Raw genomic sequence first — 22,459 nt, 5'->3', positions numbered from 1 at the left:
AAATAGCTATCCTCTTTTTGTTTTCAGTGAAAATTATAAGCATATATTTATTTTTTATGAATCCCTTGGATCATCTTAAACTCTGTCTTGTCTGTGATTCCCCATTTTGGAGGCTGCAGGATTGGGACCCTTTATTGGTAGGAGAGGTCCTGCTCTGTTGTTCAATTACTGTTTAATAATGGGATTCTTACACCAATTTCTCCCAATTAGTATCTAACCTAGTTTCCAAAAGCCATGTCATATCCATGACATGCTTATTAAGTGCCAGAATATGAGTAGTTTAACATTATGTAGGGGGATTTTAAAATTTGAGGTACCTGAGAAGATCTGAGGTGGCCGACTTGAGGATTGAGTGCGACTCCTCTGTGGCTAGTGACGTTTCCACCCTAGCAACAGCCATTTTCCGTGCATACATAACCATGAAACTAAGCAGTGTCTGGAAACGATGATGTAACTAAACTGCAATTGCCCTGAGTGAGAAATGTCTGGTAATGATGACATAGCTACCCTGCCATCGTCCCTACCTCACATACCCTTAAGATTACCACATTATAAGCAATCTAAGAAAGACACGTATATCTTTTTAAGCCAATCGCGGGTTTGTGAAGGCTTGATCACTGTGTCAATCTGAGCCTCAGCTTATCTTATTATTAACGGTAATGTTTATCATACTGCCGCGTAGTTTCTGTTTCTCCTCATCTGAAGAGTCAGTATTTATTTACAAATTTTAAAGAGTTCACCTGGGGAAGGTGAAGGGGACTTTTTCAGGGAACTGGATAGTATTTAGGCCACATGTTTTGGACTTCTAATACCTACATGGTCTTGAGTCATCTTTTTTACCATTGGCCATTTCTAACCGGAAGCCCTTCCTCTAGGGGAGTAGGGAGCCAAAAATGACTAGCGGCATTGTATCACAGAGACACTTAGAAATTTAAGATGGAGTCGTTTAGGATGAGAAAGGATTCTGCTCGGGCCCTAGCTAGAAATCCCAGTCACGCCAAGTGTTTCAGCTTTGGAATGCTCTTTGTCAGTTACTTGTATTTTGAGGGGTGTAGATGGTCTTTGGTCAAGACCACTTGGGGCATATGGTTTTACATCCTTGTTTTGACCACTGAGCTATGAAACCATAGCTGTTAGACTAGAAATACAGATTAAAATTAGATAGCATGGTCAGAATATTATACCTCTGTCTCACTGACTGCAATGGAAGTTTTTCGTTTTTCCCTGAGACACTGGAGTTTCGTGAGCACACCTGTGTCCCTGCATCCAGGGATGAGCGCGGGAGGCCGCGCAGCTGCGGAGGAGACGACAGTTTCCCCCCCGGGCCGGAGCGCGTGTGCTAAATGCGAAAGCCCCGGGAGCAGGGCATGGAGGAAGCCGGGTCCGCTCAGCGGAGCGACCGCGGAAGCACCACAACTTTCATCGTGCAGGGGGCGAGGCCTGTTTGTCCAATCAGGAGCGCCTGGGCGGAATCTGGAAAACTATCCAATCAGGGGCCTCAAGGAAGGATGTCGTTCCACAAACCCGCTCAGACGTCATCGCCCCGCGCGGTCACGGCGCGAAGGCTCCCGGCGTGCGCTGCTCAGTCCGCGGTGTCCCGTTTCCCGCGGAGAGGACGCCGGAGGGCTCCGGAAGCGGCGAGATGGTGAGCGCGGGCATCGTCTCCAAAGACAGATTCGAGGGGAGGGGCCGATTCCAACCGGCTGAAACTAGCCTGAGAGAGGCCTGAACCCCATCGCCTACACTCCGGGGTCTCCGGCTCCGATTCCGCGGACGGGCGGCTCGGCCCTCTGCCTTCCCGTACCCAGCGCGACGCCGCACGGGCAGCCGAAATTCCGGGCGTCCTGTTCGTCCCCGATCGCGGCGAGTTCGCCTCGAACCCAGAGCCCCGCGTCACGAACACATTGTGGGGTGGGTCCGACTCGATCTGGGGATGCTAGTGGGAGGAGCTCTCAGGACCTCCCCCCTACCTCCCCACAGAGCCCGACGGGTTGAGCCTGGCTGGATGGGCTCTGGATGCCCCCAGGGGATCTGGTTTCCCCCGAGGCTTCCTGATGCGGGAATCTACCACCCTGTGCGCCCTTCTTACCTCTTTCTAGGGCTGGTGTTAAATCTGCAAATCGAAGATACCTCTCCGCATTCCCAAATGCCAGCTCCCCTTCTCCAAGTCACAAAATCATTATCAACTATTTGTGAACAAGCTGTGAGGCTTTAATTGTTGATAATTTTTACTAAGAGTAATATTCTTAGTTGCTGTCTAGTCGGTTCCGACTCATAGTGACCGTATGTACAACAGAAGAAACACTGCCCGCTCCTGCACCATCTTCACAATCATTTTTATGCTTGAGCCCATTGTTGCAGCCACTGTGTCAGTCCATCTAGTTGAGGGTCTTCCTCTTTTTCACGACCTTTACTTTACCAAGCATGATGTTCTTCTTCAGGGCCTGATCCCTCCTGATAACATGTCCAAAGTATGTGAGACATAGTCTCGCCATCCTTGCTTCTAAGGAGCATTCTGGCTGTACTTCTTCCAAGACAGATTTATTCGTTCTTTAGGCAGCCTATTGTATATTCAATATAATTTGCCAACACCACAATTCAAATTCGTCTTCAGCCTTCCTTATTCATTGTCCAGCTTTTGCAAGCATCTGAGGTGGTTGAAAACACCATGGCTTGGGCAGGTGTCCTTTAGTCTTCAAGGTGACATCTTTGCTTTTTAACACTTTTGTCTTAGTCATCTAGTGCCGCTCTAACAGAAATACCACAGGTGGATGGCTTTACAAAGAGAAGTTTGTTCTCTCACAGTCCAGTAGACTACAAGTCCAAATTCAGGGCATCAGCTCCAGGGGAACACTTTCTCCATCAGCTTTGGAGGAAAGTCCATATCATCAGTCTTCCTCTGGTCTGGGAGCTTCTCTCCTTAGGAACCTCAGGTCCAAAGGATGCCCTCTGCTCCCAGCACTGCTTTCTTGGTGGTGTGAGGTTCCCATGTGTCTCTGTTCACTTCTATTTTATATCTCAAAAGAGACTGCATTAAGACACTAACTAATCTTGTCAACCTCATCAGTATAACCTCATCACGCTGATAGAATTTACAACACATAAGGAGATCACATATAATCTCATAGTGATAGAGTTTACAACACATAAGGAAATCACATCAGACTACACAATCATACAATACTGGGAATCATGACCCAGCCAAGTTGACAGATATTTTTGGGGGACACAATTCAATCCATGACAACTTTAAAGAGATCTTTTGCAGTAGATTTGCCCAATGCGATGCATTGTTTCATTTCTTGACTGCTGCTCCCATGAGTGTTGATTATGGATCCAAGTAAAATGAAATCCTTGACAACTTTAATCTTTTCTCCGTTTATCATGATGTTGCCTATTGGTCCAGTTGTGAGGATTTTTGTTTTCTTTATGTTGAGGTGCAATCCATACTGAAGGCTGTGGTCTTTGATCTTCATCAGTAAGTGCTTCAAGTCCTCTTCACTTTCAGCAAGCAAGGTTGTGTCATCTCTATAACGCAGGTTGTTAATGAGACTTCCTCCAATCCTGATGCTTTGTTCTTCTTCATATAATCCAGCTTCTCAGATTATTTGTTCAGCATACAGATTGGATAAGTATGGTGAAAGGATACAACCCTGATGCACACCTTTCCTGACTCTAAACCACGCAGTATCCCCTTGTTCTGTTTGAACAACTGCCTCTTGATCTATGTACAGGTTCCTCTTGAGCACAATTAAGTGTTCTTTGCAATGTTATCCATAATTTGTTATGACCAACACAGTCAAATGCCTTTGCATAGTCAATAGTACACAGGTAAACATCTTTCTGGTATTCTCTGCTTTCAGCCAGGATCCATCTGACATCAACAGTGACATCCCTGGTTCCACATCCTCTTCTGAATCTGACTTGAATTTCTGGCAGTTGCCTGTCGATGTACTGCTGCAGCCACTTTTGAATGATCTTCAGCAAAATTTTACTTGCATGTGATACTAATGATACTGTCCGATAATTTCCTCATTCAGTTAGATCACCTTTCTTTTGAATAGGCATAAATATGGTTGTCTTCCAGTCAGTTGGTATCTTAGTCATCTAGTGCTGCTATAACAGAAGTACCACAAGTGGATGGTTTTAACAAAGAGAAGTTTATTCCCTGACAGTACAGTAGGCTACAAGTCCAAATTTAGGGCATCAGCTCCAGGAGAAGACTTTCTGTCTCTGTTGGCCCTGGAGGAAGGTCCTTGTGATGCATCAGTCTTCCTTTGGTCTGGGAGCATCTCAGTGCAGGCACCTCAGGTCCAAAGGACGCGCTGTGCTCCCGACACTGCCTTCTTGATGGTGTGAGATTCCCATGTGTCTCTGCTTGCTTCTGTCCTTTATATCTCGGAAGAGATGGGCTTAAGACACTATCCAGTCTTGTATACCTCATCAGCATAACTGCTGCTAATCCATTTTATTAGATCATAGTGATTGAATTTACAACACATAAGGAAATCACATCCGGTTACAAAATGGTACACAATTATACAATACTGGGAATTGTGACCCAGCCAAGTTGACAGATATTTTTGGGGGACACAGTTCAATCCTTGACAGTTGGCCAGGTAGCTGTCATCCAGATTTCTTGGTGTAGACGAGTGAGCACTTCCAGCACTGCATCCGTTTGTTGAAACATCTCAGTTGGTATTCTATCAATTCCTGGAGCCTTGTTTTTCACCAGTGCCTTGAATGCAGCTTGGACCTCTTCCTTCATTACCATTGGTTCCTAATCTTATATTACCTCCTGAAATGGTTGAACGTTGACCAGTTCTTTTTGGTATACTGACTGTGTATTGCTTCCATCTGTTTTTGATGCTTCCTGCATCATTTAATATTTTCCCTGTAGAATCCTTCCATATTGCAACTCAAGGCTTGAATTTTTTCTTCATTTCTTTCAGCTTGAGAAATGCTGAATGTGTTCTTCCCTTTTGGTTTTCTAACTCTAGGTATTTGCACATGCCATTATAGTATTTTACTTTATCTTCCCGAGCTACCCTTTGAAATCTTTTGTTGAGCTCTTTTACTTCATCATTTCTTCTGTTTGCTTTGGCTTCTCTATGTTCAAGAACAAGTTTCAGAGTCTCTTCTGACATCCATTTTGGTCTTTTCTTTGTTTTCTGTCTTTTTAATGACTTCTTCCTTTTTTCATGTATGATGCCCTTGATATCCTTCCACAACTCATCTGGTCTTTGGTCGTTAGTGTTCAGCACTTCAAATCTGTTCTTCCTGTGGTCTCAAAATTCAGGTTGGGTATACTCAAGGTTGTACTTTGGCTCTCTTGGACTTGTTCTAATTTTCCTCAGCCTCAACTTGAACATGCATATGAGCAATTGATGGTCTGTTCTGCAGTCGAACCCTGGCTTAGTTCTCACTGATGATATCGAGCTTTTCCATTGCCTCTTTCCACAGATGTAGTCAATTCGATTCCTGTGTATTCTGTCTGGCGAAGTCCGCTTGTATAGTCGCCGTTTATGTTCTTGAAAAAAAGTAATTGCAATGAAGAAGTCGTTGGTCTTGTAAAATTCTATCATGTGATCTCTGGCTTTGTTTCTGTCACCAAGGCCATATTTTCTAATTACTGATCCTTCTTCTTTGTTTCCAACTTTTGCATTCGAATCACCAGTAATTATCAACGCATCCTGATTGCATGTTCGATTGATTTCAGACTGCAGAAGTTGGTAAAAATCTTCAACTTCTTCATCTTTGGCATTAGTGGTTGGTGCATAAATTTGAATAACAGTTGTATTAACTGGTCTTCCTTGTAGTCATATAGATATTATCCTATCACTGAAAACATTGTACTTCAGAATAGATATTGAAATGTTCTTTTTGATAATGAATATGACACCATTCCTCTTCAAATTGTCATTGCCAGCATAATAGACGGTATGATTGTCTGATTCAGAATGGCCAATACCAGTCCATTTCATCTCACTAATGTCTAGGATATCGATTTTTATACATTTAATTTTTGATGAATTCCAATTTTCCTAGATACTTCATACATTCCACATTCCAGTTATTAATGGATGTTGGTACATGTTTCTTTTCATTTTGAGTCATGCCACATCAGCAAATGAAGATCCCTAAAGCATGACTCCATCCACGTCATTAAGGTCAACTCTGCTTTGATGAGGCAGCTCTTCGCTAGTCATATTTTGAGTGCCTTCCAACCTGAGGGGCTCATCTTCCAGCACTATATGAGACAATGTTCTGCTATTCATTAGGTTTTCGTTGGCTAATTCGTTTCAGAAGTAGACTGCCAGGTCTTTCTTTCTAGTTTGTCTTAATCTGGAAGCTCAGCTGAAACCTGTTTGCCCTTGGCGACCCTGCTGGTATTTGAATTCCAGTGGCATAGCTTCCAGCATCACAGCAACACGAAAGCCCCTGGAGTACAACAAACTGACAGATGCGTAGGAGTCTGCGTACATAAGGTGTATGTTTTAGGGGTCAGTCGTCTTTGAGGATGTGGCTGTGGACTTCACTCAGGAGGAGTGGGCTTTTCTGGATCCTGCTCAAAGGAAGCTCTACAGAGACGTGATGCTGGAAACCTTCAGGAACTTGGCATCAGTAGGTAAGGATGACGTTAACAAGCATTTTTTGCTTATTGGGCCTATTCCAAAATTTGGAATGTGAAAGGAGGAATACATTGATCAGTAAGACAGACAGGGTCACCACCATCATGGAGGTTAGAATCTATGTATTAAACTGAGTTTGTCTTTTTGTCTCGGTTAAAAGACTTGAATCTTCCTTACTGTCATCAGCGTGGATATAGGTTTCACTGGTCATTTTGGGGCCCAAAGAAGTTTGTTTTTGAAAACTTTGCAAGAATTTTACTGTGTCTTTGAAGTTGCTTTCCATTTTGACCTGTTGTACCTGTTATTGATGAAGTCTTTGAATACCTCAACCTTTTTTTGCTAACAGGAGCCTTCCCTCTTGTAAGATTTGTTCACTTTTTGCTTTCTGATGATGAGACTCCATTTAAAGCCAATGGGTCCATTTCTCAAGAGAGTACCCCTGAGGAAAAAATATCCAATGAAGATAAAATACTAAAATTTAGAAGAAATGACTCTTGGGCTTCCATTTTTCTAAAAATCTGTGAAGGCCTTAACATTGAACATCATCATAAAAACCAGGGGATACCTCTGAGGTGAGTAGAACACAGTATACCAGGAGAGAATCTTAGTATTTCATGAAATTAAAAAAAAAAAATATGAATGAGCAAAAAAACCAGATATGCCCAGCTCCATCTTTGTTTTATCACAAGAAATATTCACTGCAAATTTTTCATTAAGTTTGACTTACACATTGAGTGTTTGAAACATAATTCTGTTGGAAACAATAATCAAAAAATGCGTATGTATATAAGAAACACGGTTTTAATAATGGTTGCGGTCTAGTCCTCTTTCAAAATATTCAAATTATTCCACTTTCAAACAATTCCCATAAGCTAGAAAATTGTTAGGTGCCCATGAGTTGGTTCTTACTCATGGCGACCGTATGTACAACAGAATGAAACACTGCCCGGTCCTGCACCATCCTTATAATCATTGTTATGCTTGAGCCCATTGTTGCAGCCACTTTGTCAGTCCATCTTGTTGAGGCTCTTCCTATTTTTCACTGGCCATCTACTTTACCAAGCATGATGTCCTTCTCCAGGGACTGGTCCCTCCTGATAACATGTCCAAAGTATGTGAGATGAAGTCTCCCCATCCTTGCTTCTAAGGAGCATTCTAGCTGTACTTGTTCCAAGACAGATTGGAAAATAGGGAAGGTCTAATTTATATTCATTATGAAAATGGTTAAAATGGAATCCTAATTGTTATTAACAAATATTAATAAATCATTTATATGTTATTAATAACATGCTTCTATGTTTTCACAGTGATTATATGGTCAAGAAACTCTGTGAAAATAATGAAGGTAATCAGTGGGGGGAAACCTTCAGCCAGATTCCAAATCTTAATCAGTACAAGAAAACAACTACTAGAGTCAATCCATATGAATGCACCGAGTGTGGAAAAGTCTTTATGTCTTGTTGGTCATTGAAGAGACACAACGCACGTCATACCGGACACAAACCATATCAATGTTCAGAATGTGGGAAATGCTATTATTTTACATCAGAACTAAGAAGGCACGTGAGAATTCACGGTGGAGAAAGACCTTATGCATGTGAATTATGCTGGAAAACCTTCATTCGTTACCCATCCTATCTTAATCATGAAAAGTTTCATAGGAAAGAGAAACTTTATGAATGTAAACAATGTGGATGTACCTTCAGTTCTCTCAAATCCTTCGAAAGGCATGAAAGGACTCACATTGAAAAGAAATTGAACGAATGTAAGGAGTGTGGGAAAGTCTTCCCCTGGCCCTCATCTTTAAGAAGACATATGACAACACACAGTCGAGAGAAACCCTATGAATGTAAGCTCTGTGGGAAAGCCTTCAAATGGCCCATATCTTTAGAAACACATATAAGAACACACAGGGAAGAAATAGCTTACAAATGTGAGGAATGTGGAAAAGCCTTCAAGAGTCCCTTATCTGTTCCAGTCCATATGAGAATGCACACTGGAGAGAAACCATATGAATGTAAGAAATGTGGGAAAGCATTTGCATTTTCTTCAGCTTTAAAATATCATATGAGAACACATACTAGAGAAGAATATTATAAATGTAAGGTAGGAAAGCCTCCTGAAAAGTAATTCATTAATCATGCTCTAGAAAATTCACATGAGGAGAAAAATCTCATAAAAATTATGTTTTATTGCCTTTATCAGTACCTCATCCTTAAAGTGGACGTATAGATCGTGTATTTCTACATACTAGTTTTCAGAAATAAACAGTAAGGGAGAAAGAATTCTGTATGTATTTTTTTTTTCACTATAGTATGTTAGCTTTGACCAAAAAAAAACCAACAAACCCGTTGCCGTCCAGTCTCTTGTGGCTTATAGGTATGGTACAGGACAGAGTACAACTGCTTTACAGGTTTTTCAAGCTTATAAATCTTTATGGAAGCTGACTGCCACATCCTTCTGTGGAGTGGCTGGTGAGTTCAAACTTCCAATTTTTTGGTTAGCAGGTAAGCCCTTTAACCACTGTGACACCAGGGCTCCACAAATTTTGACAGGTGATGTTTTTTCTTATTTTCTTATTTAGTAAGTTTTTCTAGTTTGAATTCCGTAGACTTATGGATGTTTTAAGATTTATTTTTAATAAATGTAGGCTTAACTTGTATGTGTTTTTTATGAGGTTTTATAAGTAATGATTATTAGAACAACAATGTGGCATTTGTTTGGATTTTTTAATAGGTTTACTGTGGTAGATACTTGATATGAGTTACATATTACACGTAGTCTACTTTTCTTCCTGAATCTTTTTTTTTAATTGCCAGTGTCTTTATTGCATTCTACTTCCCAATAAATACTCGGGAGATATTTGTAATTTACTTTCTCTTTACTGAGAGTATATATTTAAAGATCCTATTGTAATGATAGATTTCAAATCAACCCAAAGTTTTTCAATTTAAGTATTGCACATTCCGAGTCAGTATTACTAGGTGCATATGAGTTCAGGCATTTTTCTTTCATGTAAATCTTACTTTTTCATTCTTTTATACATTATTTGTTATTACAATGATTTCTTAACCATTGTTAAAAGTAAAAAAAAAAGGCTTTTCAATGCTCTGTAGACAAAATCCATTCAGATCACACCTGTAGTTAAAGAAAATTGAGTGTATTGAGTTGCAGCAGTTGGAACGAGCACACGATAAAGGATTGTAGTAGGGCTCTGTCACAGGGTGTTTAAAAGGAGTAGTTTTCAGAATGGGGCAATTGTTTGGTGATTTGTGTGAGTGTTCAAGGAAAGCAGGATTTGGTATTTGACAAAGGCCCAAAGTCCGTTCATTGGGGAAAAGTCAGTCTCTTTAACTAATGGTGCTGGCAGAACTGGATATCCATCTGCAAAAAACTGAAACAAGACCCATACCTCACACCATGCACAAAAACTAACTCAAAATGGATCAAAGACTTAAATATAAAATCAAAAATGATAAAGATCATGGAAGAAAAAATAGGGACAACGCTAGGAGCCCTAATACATGGCATAAACACAATACGAACCATAAGTAACAATGCACAAACACCAGAAGAGAAACTAGATAACTGGGAGCTCCTAAAAATCAAACACTTATGCTCATCAAAAGACTTCACCAAAAGAGTAAAAAGACAACCTACAGACAGGGAAAAAGTTTTTGGCTATGACATATCCAATCAGAGTCTAATCTCTAAAATCTACAAGATACTACAAAACCTCAACCACAAAAAGACAAATAACCCAGTTAAAAAATGGGCTAAGGATATGACCAGGCACTTCGCCAAAGAAGACATTCAGGCGGCTAACAGACACATGAAGAAATGCTCACGATCATTAACCATTAGAAAAATGGAAATTAAAACTGCAATGAGATACCATCGCAACCCAAAAAGGTTAGCATTAATTCAAAAAACACAATAAATGTTGGAGAGGTTGTGGAGAGACTGGAACACTTATACACTGTTGGTGGGAATGTAAAATGTACAACCACTTTGGAAACTGATTTGGCACTTCCTTAAAAAGCTAGAAATAGAAGTAGCATGCAATCCAACAATCCCACTCCTTGGAATATATCCTAGAGAAATAAGAGCCGTCACATGAGTAGATATGTGCACACCCATGTTCATTGCAACACTGTTCACGATAGGAAAAAGACGGAAACAACCTAGATGCCCATCAACAGACGAATGGATAAACAAATTATGGTATATTCACACAATGGGATGCTACGTAATGATGAACAACGATGAATCCATGAAACATAACATGGGTGAATCTGGAAGGCATTATGCTGAGTGAATTTAGTCGCAAAAGGATAAATATTGTATAAGACCACTATTATAAGAACTCAAGATTTAAACACAGAAGGAAACATTCTTTGATGGTTACGAGGGTGGGGAGGGAGGGAGAAGGTTATTCACTAACTAGATAGTAGATAAGAATTAGGTGAAGGGGAGGCACACAATACAGGGAAAGTCAGCACAACTGGACTAAAAGCTAAGAAATTCCCTGAATATGACCAGACACTTTGAGGCACAGAGTAGCAGGGGTGGGGGCCTGGGGACCATGTTTTCAGGGGACATCTAGCTCAATTGGCATAACAGTTTATTAAAAAAATGTTCTGCATCCTACTTCGGTGAGTGGTGTCTGGGGTCTTAAAAGCTAGTGAGCAGCCATCTAAGATGCATCAATTGGTCCCAATCCACCTGGAGTAAAAGAATGAAGAACGCCAAAGACACAAGGAAAGTATTAGCGCAAGAGAAAGGGCTACATAAACCAGAGATTGCATCAGCTTAAGACCAGAAGAACTAGATGGTGCCCAGCTACCACCAATGACTGTCCTGATGGGGAACACAACAGAGTCCCTGATAGAACAGGAGAAAAGTGGGGTGCCGTACTCAAATTTTAGTGAAACGACCAGACTTAATGGTCTGACTGAGCCTGCAGGAACCTCAGAAAGCATGGCCCCTAGACTCTCTGTCAACTCAGAACTAAAACCATTCCTGAGGCCAACTCTTCAAAGATTAGACTGGACTATGGGACATAAAATGATACTTGGGAAGAGTGTGCTTCTTAGCTCAAGTAGATACATGAGACTAAATGGGCAGTTCCTGTCTGGAGGTGAGATGAGAAGGCAAAGAGAGTCAGGAGCTGGTTGAATGGACATGGGAAATCAGAGGTGGAAAGGAGGAGTGTGCTGTCACAGTATAGGGAGAGCAACTAGGGTCACATAACAATGTATCAATTTTTGTTTGAGAACTAACTTGAATTGTAAACTTTCACTTAAAGTACAACAATAAAAAAAGGAAAAAAGGATTTGTGTGAGTGTTCAAGAGGGCAGGATTTAATGCTGTGCTCTAGTAGTAGTAGTAGCAGCAGCAGCAGACTTTGTCTAGATACCTTTATGATAAGAACCAGGATCAGCCCAAAGTTGATTCCTATGAGGTAGAGGTCAAACCACCACTCTCCATCCTTTTTACCAATTGTGATACTAGCTGTCCCTCATGGCACTCTTCACTTCGGGCTTTGATAATCCATAATGGCCATACAGAACTCACAGACCATACTTAATTGATTTGTTAGGAAATTGTTAGGTGCCATTGAGTCTGCTCCGACTCATAGTGACCCTATGTACAACAGAATGAAACACTGCCCTGTCCTGTGCCATTCTCACGATCACTGTTATGCTTGAGCACATTGTTGCAGCCACTGTCAGTCCATCTCATTGAGGGCCTTCCTCTTTTTGGCTGACCCTCTAGTAAGCATGACTGTCTTAGTCTAGGTTCTCTAGAGAAGCAAAACCAGTAAAACATATAAATGTATATATATTTATATCAAGGAAAACAGCTCATGTGGTTGTAGAGGTGGAACATCCCAAGTCTGGACCAGGGTAGAGTCTTCCTGATCCACGTAGATGCAGCAGCTGGCAAACCCAAGATTGGCAAGTTGGAGAGCAGGGCTCTTGGTCACAGGCTGTGAAAATTGACAAATCCCAAGATCAGCAGGCAAGACCAGAAAACTTCTCCTGATTCAAGTAGCTACAGGGGCTGACAAACCCAAGATCAGCAGCTCAGAGAGCAGGGCTTTTGCTCACAGGTTGTGCAGATCAGTGAATCCCAAGTTCATCAGGTAAGCTGCTAGCTCAAGTCCCAAGCACCAGAAGTCAAACGAATAGGCAGCTGCAGGATCCAGAGAGGGCAAAAGCCAGAACATCCAGTTATATTTGGATCCAAGCCACACACCCAAGGAAACTCCCTTTCAACTGACTGGCTACTCACAGCAGATTCCATCGTGGGGGTGGTCACACATAAACACTGAGAATCATGGCCCAGCCAAGTTGACACACAATCTTAACCATCACAATGTCCTTCTCCAGGGACTGATACCATGTCCAAAGTATGTGAGATGAAGTTTCGCCATCCTCGCTTCTAAGAAGCATTCAGGCTGTTCTTTTTCCGAGAAAGATTTGTTTGTTCTCCTGGCAGTCCGTGGTATATTCAATATTCTTTGCCAACACCATAATTCAAAGACATTACTTCTTTGGTCTTCCTTATTCATTGTCCAGCTCTCGCATGCATATGAGGCGATTGAACACCTTGGCTTGGGTCAGGGGCACCTTAATCCTTAGTGACATCTTACTCCTTAAAGTGTTTGTCACATTTAGGAAGTAACAGGGTACAACTCAGGATCAGGATCAACAGGCTACAACTCAGGATCAGGAAGCACATAGGAGAGGCCTGGAATGCTTCCCTGAAGTAGAGTGCACATCCCTCCCTTCTTCAGTGCACATCAGCACTCTCAGCTCCTCTCAGCCAGGTGGACAAGGAGGACTTTCTCTCTGCCATGTACACCCCCTCTCAGCCATACAGGCCTCCTCTCAGGCCTCTCAAGACAGGCCTCCTCTTGATTGTGAATGCCCCCTCTCCGCCATGTCGGCCTCTACCTTTAGGACTGGTGCCATCAACTTCTCCAGTGCTGAGGGACCCTGCTTATAGCCAGTGTAGCAGCTTTGTTCAGCTCTTTGTTAGTTGCATTCCTAACAGCAGGTTTCTGCTGTTACTACCAACTCTGCCACAAGATCCTTTCTGGGCCAGTCACCGCCAGCTACGCTGCAGGTTCCCTTCCAGGCTTCTTGCTGTCTTCAGTATTTCAGCCCGTGACTCATGTTATAGTTCTTTTAGGGTGTTTCTCACCTCCACTCTTTGCTTCTCTTTTCTTGCCTTTTCTCCTTTCTTTTACCTCTGCGGGCCTGGCTGCTTATTAAGCAAAATACCTGTTAATTTCAAGACACGACCTTTCTAGCAGGGCCCATAAACGGACCAAAAACCTCAGTGGACCGTAGTCACTTCATTTGCATAGTCTATAGTCACTTCATTTTCATAGTATATTCACCAGTCCCTGCAAGGTACATACTAATCCAGGGCCAGAGAATAAGTATCAAATCATCAAGTTGTTTAGATCTTACCCAGGAAATGTCAATCAATGTGGAAAAAAGCAACAAACCCTCTGGGGTAGAAAACAAGGGCAAAGGTAACTGCTTACAGCTTAAGGGAAAACTCTCTGAAGCTATTTTTCTAAAGAACCAAAGTGTCAAAGAATGACTCTTAACTCTTAAAATTTTAACGAGAGATTTATTGAAAGAAATCACAACCAGGGTTGAGGATACACACAGCAGAGAATTTTGCAGGGTGCTTTGAGGAGCTGTTTTTCACAGAGGCTTAATGAAGGCAAAAACCACAAAGGAGCTGGTAACAGGTACAATGTTTGATTGGCAGACACAGAGTTGGCAACTGGCTGACCACAATCCTTAAGGGTGATTAGATCTCCCTTAGGCGTAGGCTGAAAAAGTTTATGGAGAAGTACAAAGAATTGTCAAACACTTGTACAAACTGCTGTTAACATCGGTCATTTCTAACCTTAACAAAGCCACATTTTTCTGTAGAACTTGTTACTAGGTCAAGAGGTGCAGTAGAAAATTCACAGAAGTAATAGGCTGTTTTGTTTGACAGAAGCTGTATTTAAAAATACAAAATGGAGTCTCTTACGCTAAGGTGGATTTAGGCCTGTACTTTAGTCAGAAGCCTCAGTCATCAAATGTCTGAAATATTGGAATGTTCTTTGTCATTCCACACTTTTGATCAAGAATATCCATAGAAATTTGCCGATTACCATTATAAGACTGTCTTCTTCTGCATGGACTAATTCTTTGCCTCACTATATGTGGGAGTTTCATCTTCAGGGCGAGCAGGTCTTACTTTGCCCACAAAGGAGTAACTTGTTTTCTGCAAGGACTTTTGTGGGTTTTAGATGGTCTTTCTTAGGCCTCTAAAACCCTAGACACTGTAGTTGGGCATCATTTCATGATATCTCTTCACCATGCCATGCCTTGAACACTCTGCTTCAGTGATCCTCTATATCGGGGATATGAACAGAGCAAGGTTGAATTGGAAGGAACAACTTGACAGACAGGAGGTTTCTAATCAAAATGTAAGGCCAAAAGTTAAATCTAGAGGGTTGACTGGAAGGAAGGCCAGATTAGAGGGGAATTACTTCCCCTGGACAAGGACTCAAGTCACGGTTCAGGTGAGTCCATTTCTGTCTTGATAATTTAATAGCTGATTTGGCAAATTAGGTGACCCTTTTTAATGGTGTCCCTAGCAAAGTGTTGCAATATTTGGTTGTTGGAGAGGGATGACAGACCCAACAGTTAGTAAGATTCTCAGCACGAGCTACTGATTGAATCAACTTAACAAATGCATTGTTTTTTCCAAGCATTAACAGGAATTATAGAAAGCAGAAATACAAAAATTGAAAAGAATTTTATAATGCAGAACTTGGTTACCAGGGAAAGAAACCTAAATGATATTACAAAACTGACTCAAATGCAATATGGATTATATAAAGAGCTATTGTTTCAATAACTTGCATTGAAAATGAGGGATTTAGGTTTACAAGGAAAAAAGAAAATAAAATGTTAAAGTAAGAATACTAATTCTATATTGCAATTAAAGGAGAATGGCAAAAGTTATGAAGCAAATTGCAAGGCTATTGATAGCATAGAAAGTTATTCAGTAGATAGTAGTAATATTGGCTTTTATGCCTATGCAAATTAGTAGACAAGTATAATAATTATATCTTATTAGTAAAATATCTAAGTAATTACTATTAAGTATATAACTCAAGGTTATTTCAAATAAAAGTGGTATACCTTGATTGCTAAAATAATGTTAGCTTAAAGAAAAGCAAGTATTATTAAAACTATTATTATTTGTATGAGAAAGCAGGGAATCATAAAACAGCAATGTGTCAGAGTAATTAATATCCAAACAACTGTAATATTGAACAGAAAGGCAATGATATCAAAGTAAATAACTTTCATCTAAAAGAGAAAGACTAAGATTCTTAAAGGAATAAAACATGTATAAAATACTTAAGATAAAGTAATTCTAAAGATATAAGACAAAGTCCAATAATTTTAGAAGTGCATATTAACAAAGATTAGATACAGGCCTGGTCCTGAGATCTCGGGAAAAGCTGTCTACGCCAGATGTTGCCTGCTTCTGATCCTGGTGACGTTTAAATTTTAATTTGAGTCCTTCAGTTGGTTGAACAGTCTAAACAGGAGCTCTTACCACCCCTTACTTTTTTTAAATTGGGACAGGTGGATCCAAGCTATAATTCTCTGTAATTTAGTAGGATAAAAGTTAGTAGTCAGAAGGACTACCAGGTGGAGGGAGGGACCTTGGTGAAAGTGGATGATCAGAGGGACGGCCAGGGGTAGGGTCCCTGGAGAACGTGGATGGTCAGAGGGGCGGCCAGGTATAGAGGCCTTGGTGAACATGGATGGTCAGAATGACGGTGTTGGGACCCTGGTGAACGTGGATAGTCAGAGGGACGGCCAGGTTTTGGTACCCTGGTGAACGTGGACGGTCAGAGGGATGGCCAGGTGTAGGGACCCTGGTGAACGTGGATGGTCAGAGGGACGGCCAGGTGTAGGGTCCCTGGAGAACATGGGGCAACATTAAGCAGATGTTGGAATTCCGATTTTTGTCATCTAAGTCTTCTTTCACCTGTGAAAAATATTGTTTTAAAATGGAATTAAGTGTGACAGATAAGTTACTTGACAATAATAGAAACGAGAAAGATTTTAAAAATAAAAACTTTACAGTAATTCTTTTAGTTTACTCAGTTTTATCAAGTTAATTTTGGCTCCATGCAATTCTGGCTTAGAGCAGTTTGAAAACTTCATCAGTTTCTACATGAGGGTTCTAGAAATCTTGACTTCAGTTCAATGATATCCATGTTCCAGGTATCATGGTCCTTTTCATGAGTCTGATATAGTTCATTTTTGTCAAAATATTTTAGTCAAAGCATTTTTAGTGAATCAGCAAAGTAGAATTTATCTGCAAATGACAGTCTTAAAGATGGCAATGGTTAACTTACAACAATAGTTGTTAAAAATGAAGGACCTGATGGTAATTACAAGAGTAAGGTAAGGCCAAATAAAGTCAATTAAAAAAAATTAGATAATATAATGATTAACCTTATTTTCAAAGACCTTTAGATACAACATAGAATCTTGAGAAACAAAACAAAAACAAACCTGCTGCCATCAAGTCATATCCTACTCGCAGTGACCTTATATTAAATAGGATATACTAAGAATATACTAGGAAGACTAAGTCTCTAAACATCTGAATAGTAAAAAAACTTCATGGGTAAATGATGTGATTGTCCCAGTTAAATTAGTAGTTTTGATGATGATAGATTCAAAGGAAATAGAGTTGTGATCAAGTTAGTAATTTGTTTTATGTAATTTATAATATATTAAATGAACCTTTTATCATTTTTCTTCTTTATAAAACAGAAATAAATCCTTTGTGGTTTTTCATAAAATTTAAAGTTTTCAGGAGTTCATTATAGGTCACTGAAGAACAATGTTTGAGTTATTTAATTAAAGATTTTGAAAGTAAAAACTTTAGCTTTTTCTAAAGCCACGTGGCTTCATTTTCCATTCAGGAATTTTACTGAACCCTTGCCTTTCAGGCAGAATGCACAAAGAGTAAAATTAACTCTTTTATCTAGTAATTAAAGAAAATCTTGTTATGTAAACATAAAAAAACTCCATTTTTTGCCTTATATGTTGACGTTAAAGCTTTTAAAAAAATCTCATAAATTGACCCATTAGATTTTTAGTAGCAGCAAACAAGAACTTTGACCATATCAAATAAATTCCTTTTACTAGACTTTAAAAATTTTTCTGTCCTTTTTAAATACCTCTTAGGGCACAGCCCTTTAGGTGGGAAAAATGAACACTTTCATTATTAGCATCCTTTCTCTGTGGCATAAAGTGTAAGAACTTAAAACTTTAATTATAATGAATATCCATTAATTTAATATCAGTTAAGTTACTTAAAAATCTTAGAAAGTAATTTCAGCCTATACATTATAAAATGTAGTAATTCTTGGAGTAAAATTTGTCTAAATAATCTATAATTCCATTTAAACCTTTATTATTATTTTTAAATCTAACTATAGATTTGTTCATGGGCTTTTTTGTTGCTGATTCATCTAGATTCTGGTGACTGTCTTAAAACAGTAATTTTCTGATTTTAAATTCTATTGATGTCTAGGTTATTTATCTTTTTTGGTAAGCAGTTTAGTCTTCTTAGTAATAAAAATAACTCCCTTTCTTTAAATAAAATACATTTCATATAATATCTAAGTTACCAGGAAAGATTTTGTTTTTAGCATGTTTGTTTACAAGGTTGACGTAAACATCTTTGTCAGAAAAAATTTATTTTCATTAATTCCTGGGACTGTTAGGATCATTGAATTTATATAAGCACTTATTTATTATTAAACTAATGACAGCAAGTTCTTTAAAGCAACATTCCGATTTAATACCATCTGGAGTTATGAAATTATTATTTTCATAACCTTTGTTACCGTGCTTTATAGGATTTTTTGAAGAAGAAAATCAGAATAACTTGTCTCTTTTTAAGGCCTTGTTATACCAATTAAAACTATCTTTTTTCCAGTGCAGTTTTCATATAGACTAGCTTATATTAAAATTTCTTAGAGTAGTTATCAAAAGTCTAGATTATAAAATATAAGCAAAAAGCAGTTTTTCCTAGAAGAAGAAAAAAAACTAAGACTTAAAGGACTGCCTTATGAGAGGAATAAACAAAAACAAAACAAAACAAAACCCAGTGACTGCCAGTTATGACTTGCTGAGGTAAGACAAAACTTAGAAAACCAAAACAGAAAAACCACATACATTGTTAAGCAGTCAAGATAAACTTTAGGTACATGCTACAATTGTAAAAATGTTTGGAACATTGGATTATTTTCTCTGGTATCTTTTTATGAAAAATCCTGAAAACAAAATACTAGTTTCTAATTCTTCTTAACTTATACAAGCATCCAGAATACATTATTAAAAAACTTTAATTCAGGAAGAGCTACAATTTCCTTTTTCTTCAAAACAGCTACATTTTAACTGTGCAGAAGACAAAATCAGCAAAACAAGACAGGAAACTTGAAAAAGAGAAGCGTTAGCCTTGTGAGTTAAGTCTCACTGTGCAAAAAGTGTCTGTTAAGTTCCTTGAGCTCGGGTTTTATGTAACTCACTAGCAGGTGGTAAAAGCTTAATTTTATCTCTTAGCTTAAGGCATTCCCATTTCAAATGTGCAGTTTCTTATAATAGTTGCTAGTGCCAGGCTTACGGTTAACAGAATTTTTTTAAAATTTTGATTGGGAGACTGCAGCTGTTGTAGCCAAAAGGCCATGAGTTCAGGGTGTCCCCTGGGTACCTCGGGGTTTATCCTTAAAAGGCATCTCTAGTAAGCTGTGGATTTCTTCCTCAAAGTTTTCCAGGGTCCAGGCTTTTTGCAGTAATGCCGCTTGAGGATGCCCAAGTTTTTCATAATACCAACAAATAGCAGTCTCTGTTATATTAAAGGACATTTTAGGAAGAGCAGCAGTAATGTTTATTTAATGGCTCTTATGTTGATTCTTTAGGGAGGAAAGGAAGCTTAGTCATGGTGTTGTCAAAGGAGCGGAGGGCAAGGGAAGGCATGAAGAAGAGTTGGCCAGAAGAGGAGTAGAGAGAACAGCAGTAGGAGGAAAGGGAGAAGGTGCTTAGCATTGCATTATTGTCAGTTGTCTAGTTAAATTGGAAATGCTTCCTCCCTTGGAAGCCCTTTTTTTTTCTTGTTGTCTTTCTGAAGCTTCTAAGTATCAATCAAAATATGTATTTTATTGAGGCTGTTTTACTTTGGAGCCTTGTTTTTCTAATTTACCCTATAGAGAAGTTAATTTTGAAAGTTTAAAAGATTCCCCAAAGTGGCAACATATTATCCGAACTGTCCCTGTCAAAGTTATACTGTTTTACATTCAAATTTGCACGCGGGAAAACTTGACCCGAACCTGTGAGCTAAAGAAACCTTGACTAGATTTGAAAGTATTCTCACCACTTTAGAATACCAGCACAACCTCCTCTAACAGCATTCTGGTAGAGTTGGGCACAAACACACGTTTGATTCAAAGGTGCTCTCACCACCCTAAAACCAAATTACCAAATGCAAAGATGCTCTCAATCATCTCAGAACCAAATTAAATTCAACAGGGGAAACAGAAAATAAAAGGGAAGAAGCGAAATTTAAAGGAAAAAAACTCCCTCAGAGAGCTTCAAATGAGAGGCTTAACCTGGAGATGACTCCCAAATTTTTGTGGAAATGGAGGGTATAAGTGACCCAGCTGGCACAATGTCTGAATCCTCTACACTCTGCTGGTTGGCTGCATGCGATACACCTTTGGATCCCACCGCTGCCACAAATAATGTCAAAGAGTGACTCTTAACTCTGTTAAAATTTCAACAAGAGAGATTTAATGAAGAAAATCACAATCTGGGTTGGGGATACACACAACAAAGAATTTTGCAGTGTGCTGCGAGGAACTGTTCATTTACTAAGGCTTAATGAAGGCAAAAACCACAAAGGACCCGGGAACAAGAGTACAGATTGGCAGACATTTACAGAGTTGGCAACTGGCTGACAACAGCCAGTTAGATTGCCCTTAGGTTTAGACTGAACAAGTTTTATGGAAAAGTACAAAATATTGTAAGGGGGTCAGGAAAACATTTTTCAAGGAGTAAAGGTGGCATTTTCTGAGAATCAGCATACAAACTAGAGTCATATCGCAAACACTTGTACAAGCTGCTCTCAACATCAGTCATTTCTATTCGTAACAAAACCACACTTTTCTGTAGAACTTACTTGTTTCAAGGTCGAGGGGTGCAGTGGAAAATTTACAAAAGTGACAAGGCTATACTGTACAACAGAAGCTGTATTTAAAAATACAAGATAGAGTCTCTTCAACTAAGATGGAATTCGGCCTACACTTTATTCAGAAGCCTCAGTCATGTCAAATGCCTTAAGTATTAGAATGCTCTTTGTTAAAGGCAAAAGGCCATGTAAAGGAACTCATTTCACCAGAGATGCTCTCAGGTCATGAACATAATTCTTTGAAAAATTTAAAAGTTCTTAGTCCAAGGCAATAAGAATTGAGTGCAAGTAAAAGCCATTGGTAAAGAAGCAGCAGTTACATTACCAAGACACGCAGAATCATTGAGCGTTTCTTGTAGGTTGAAGGTGAGCTCCAGACATAAACGATCATTTTGAGTAGCATTTAGTAGAGAAGAAGGTATATTTGATATTCTAAAAAGAAAAAATTTAATGTGTTTTACAGAAGGAGAAGCTGGAAGCTTTTTGTTTAAATAACCGACAAAACCCCAAAAACCCATTTTCCTTTTTCATAGGTATCCCATGCCTATGCTCACACTTTTGACACTAAGTAGAGAAGAGAAAAAATGTAACACCTTTGTGACTTATTAGAGAGCAAATGAAATACAATCTTTCTCCTTTTTTTTTTACCATGTTAATTATGTTTTTGTAGCACTGCAAAGATTAATGTAATTTGCTAATAAGTATCTCATTTGAGATATAAGAGATTATTAAGTACAACGCCATCAGTGAGAGGACAATATCCATAGAGCCTACAAGGAAGACCAGTTAATACGACTATTATCCAAATTTCTGCACCAACCACTGAGGCCAAAGATGAAGATTGAAGATTTTTACCAACTTCTGCACTCTGAAATTAATTGAACATGCAATCAGGATGCATTGATAATTACTGGTGATTGGAAGGCAACAGTTGGAAACAGTAGAAGGATCAGTAGTTGCAAAATATGATCTTGGTGGTAGAAACGATGCTGGAGACTGCATGATAGAATTTTGCAAGACCAATGACTTCTTCATTGCAAATATCTTTTTTTCAACAGCATAAATGACAACTATACACATGGACCTTGTCAGATGGAATACACAGGAATCAAATCAACTACATATGTGGAAAGAGGCAATGGAAAAGCTAAATATCATCAGTCAGAACAAGGCCAGGGACCAACTGTGGAAAAGACCATCAATTGCTCATATGAAAATTCAAGTTGAAGCTAAAAAAAATTAGAACAAGTACACGAGAGCCAAAGCACGACCCTGTGTATATCCCACCTTAATTTAGAGACCATCTTAACAATATATTTGACGTGTTGAGCACTAATGACCAAAGAGCAGACAAGTTGAGGAATGATATCAAGGACATCATACAAGAAGAAAGCAAGAGGTCATTAAAAAGACAGGAAAAAAAGAAAAGACCAAAATGGATGTCAGAAGAGACTCTGAAACTTGCTTTTGAACTTTGAGTAGCTAAAGCAAAAGGAAGAAATGATGAAGTAAAAGAGCTG

General features: G+C 39.3%; 1 protein-coding gene across 1 annotated transcript in view; it reads left to right on the top strand.

Moving 5' to 3' along the window:
- The first annotated feature begins 1,343 nt into the window (after positions 1-1,343).
- The window catches only part of LOC105756400 (zinc finger protein 555-like), a 46,210-nt gene continuing 25,094 nt past the window's right edge, over positions 1,344-22,459 (top strand). Inside the window, 5 exon segments of the mRNA XM_023733152.1 lie at positions 1,344-1,645; positions 1,809-1,911; positions 6,502-6,626; positions 7,019-7,204; positions 7,940-8,733. Of these exon segments, the coding sequence (XP_023588920.1) occupies positions 1,344-1,645; positions 1,809-1,911; positions 6,502-6,626; positions 7,019-7,204; positions 7,940-8,733 (1,510 nt within the window).

Source organism: Trichechus manatus, unplaced genomic scaffold (genome assembly GCF_000243295.1).
Source record: "Trichechus manatus latirostris isolate Lorelei unplaced genomic scaffold, TriManLat1.0 scaffold00057, whole genome shotgun sequence".
NCBI lineage: Eukaryota > Metazoa > Chordata > Mammalia > Sirenia > Trichechidae > Trichechus > Trichechus manatus.
The sequence above is the reverse complement of the archived record's forward strand: the minus strand, read 5'-3'. Positions and strand labels throughout refer to the sequence as shown.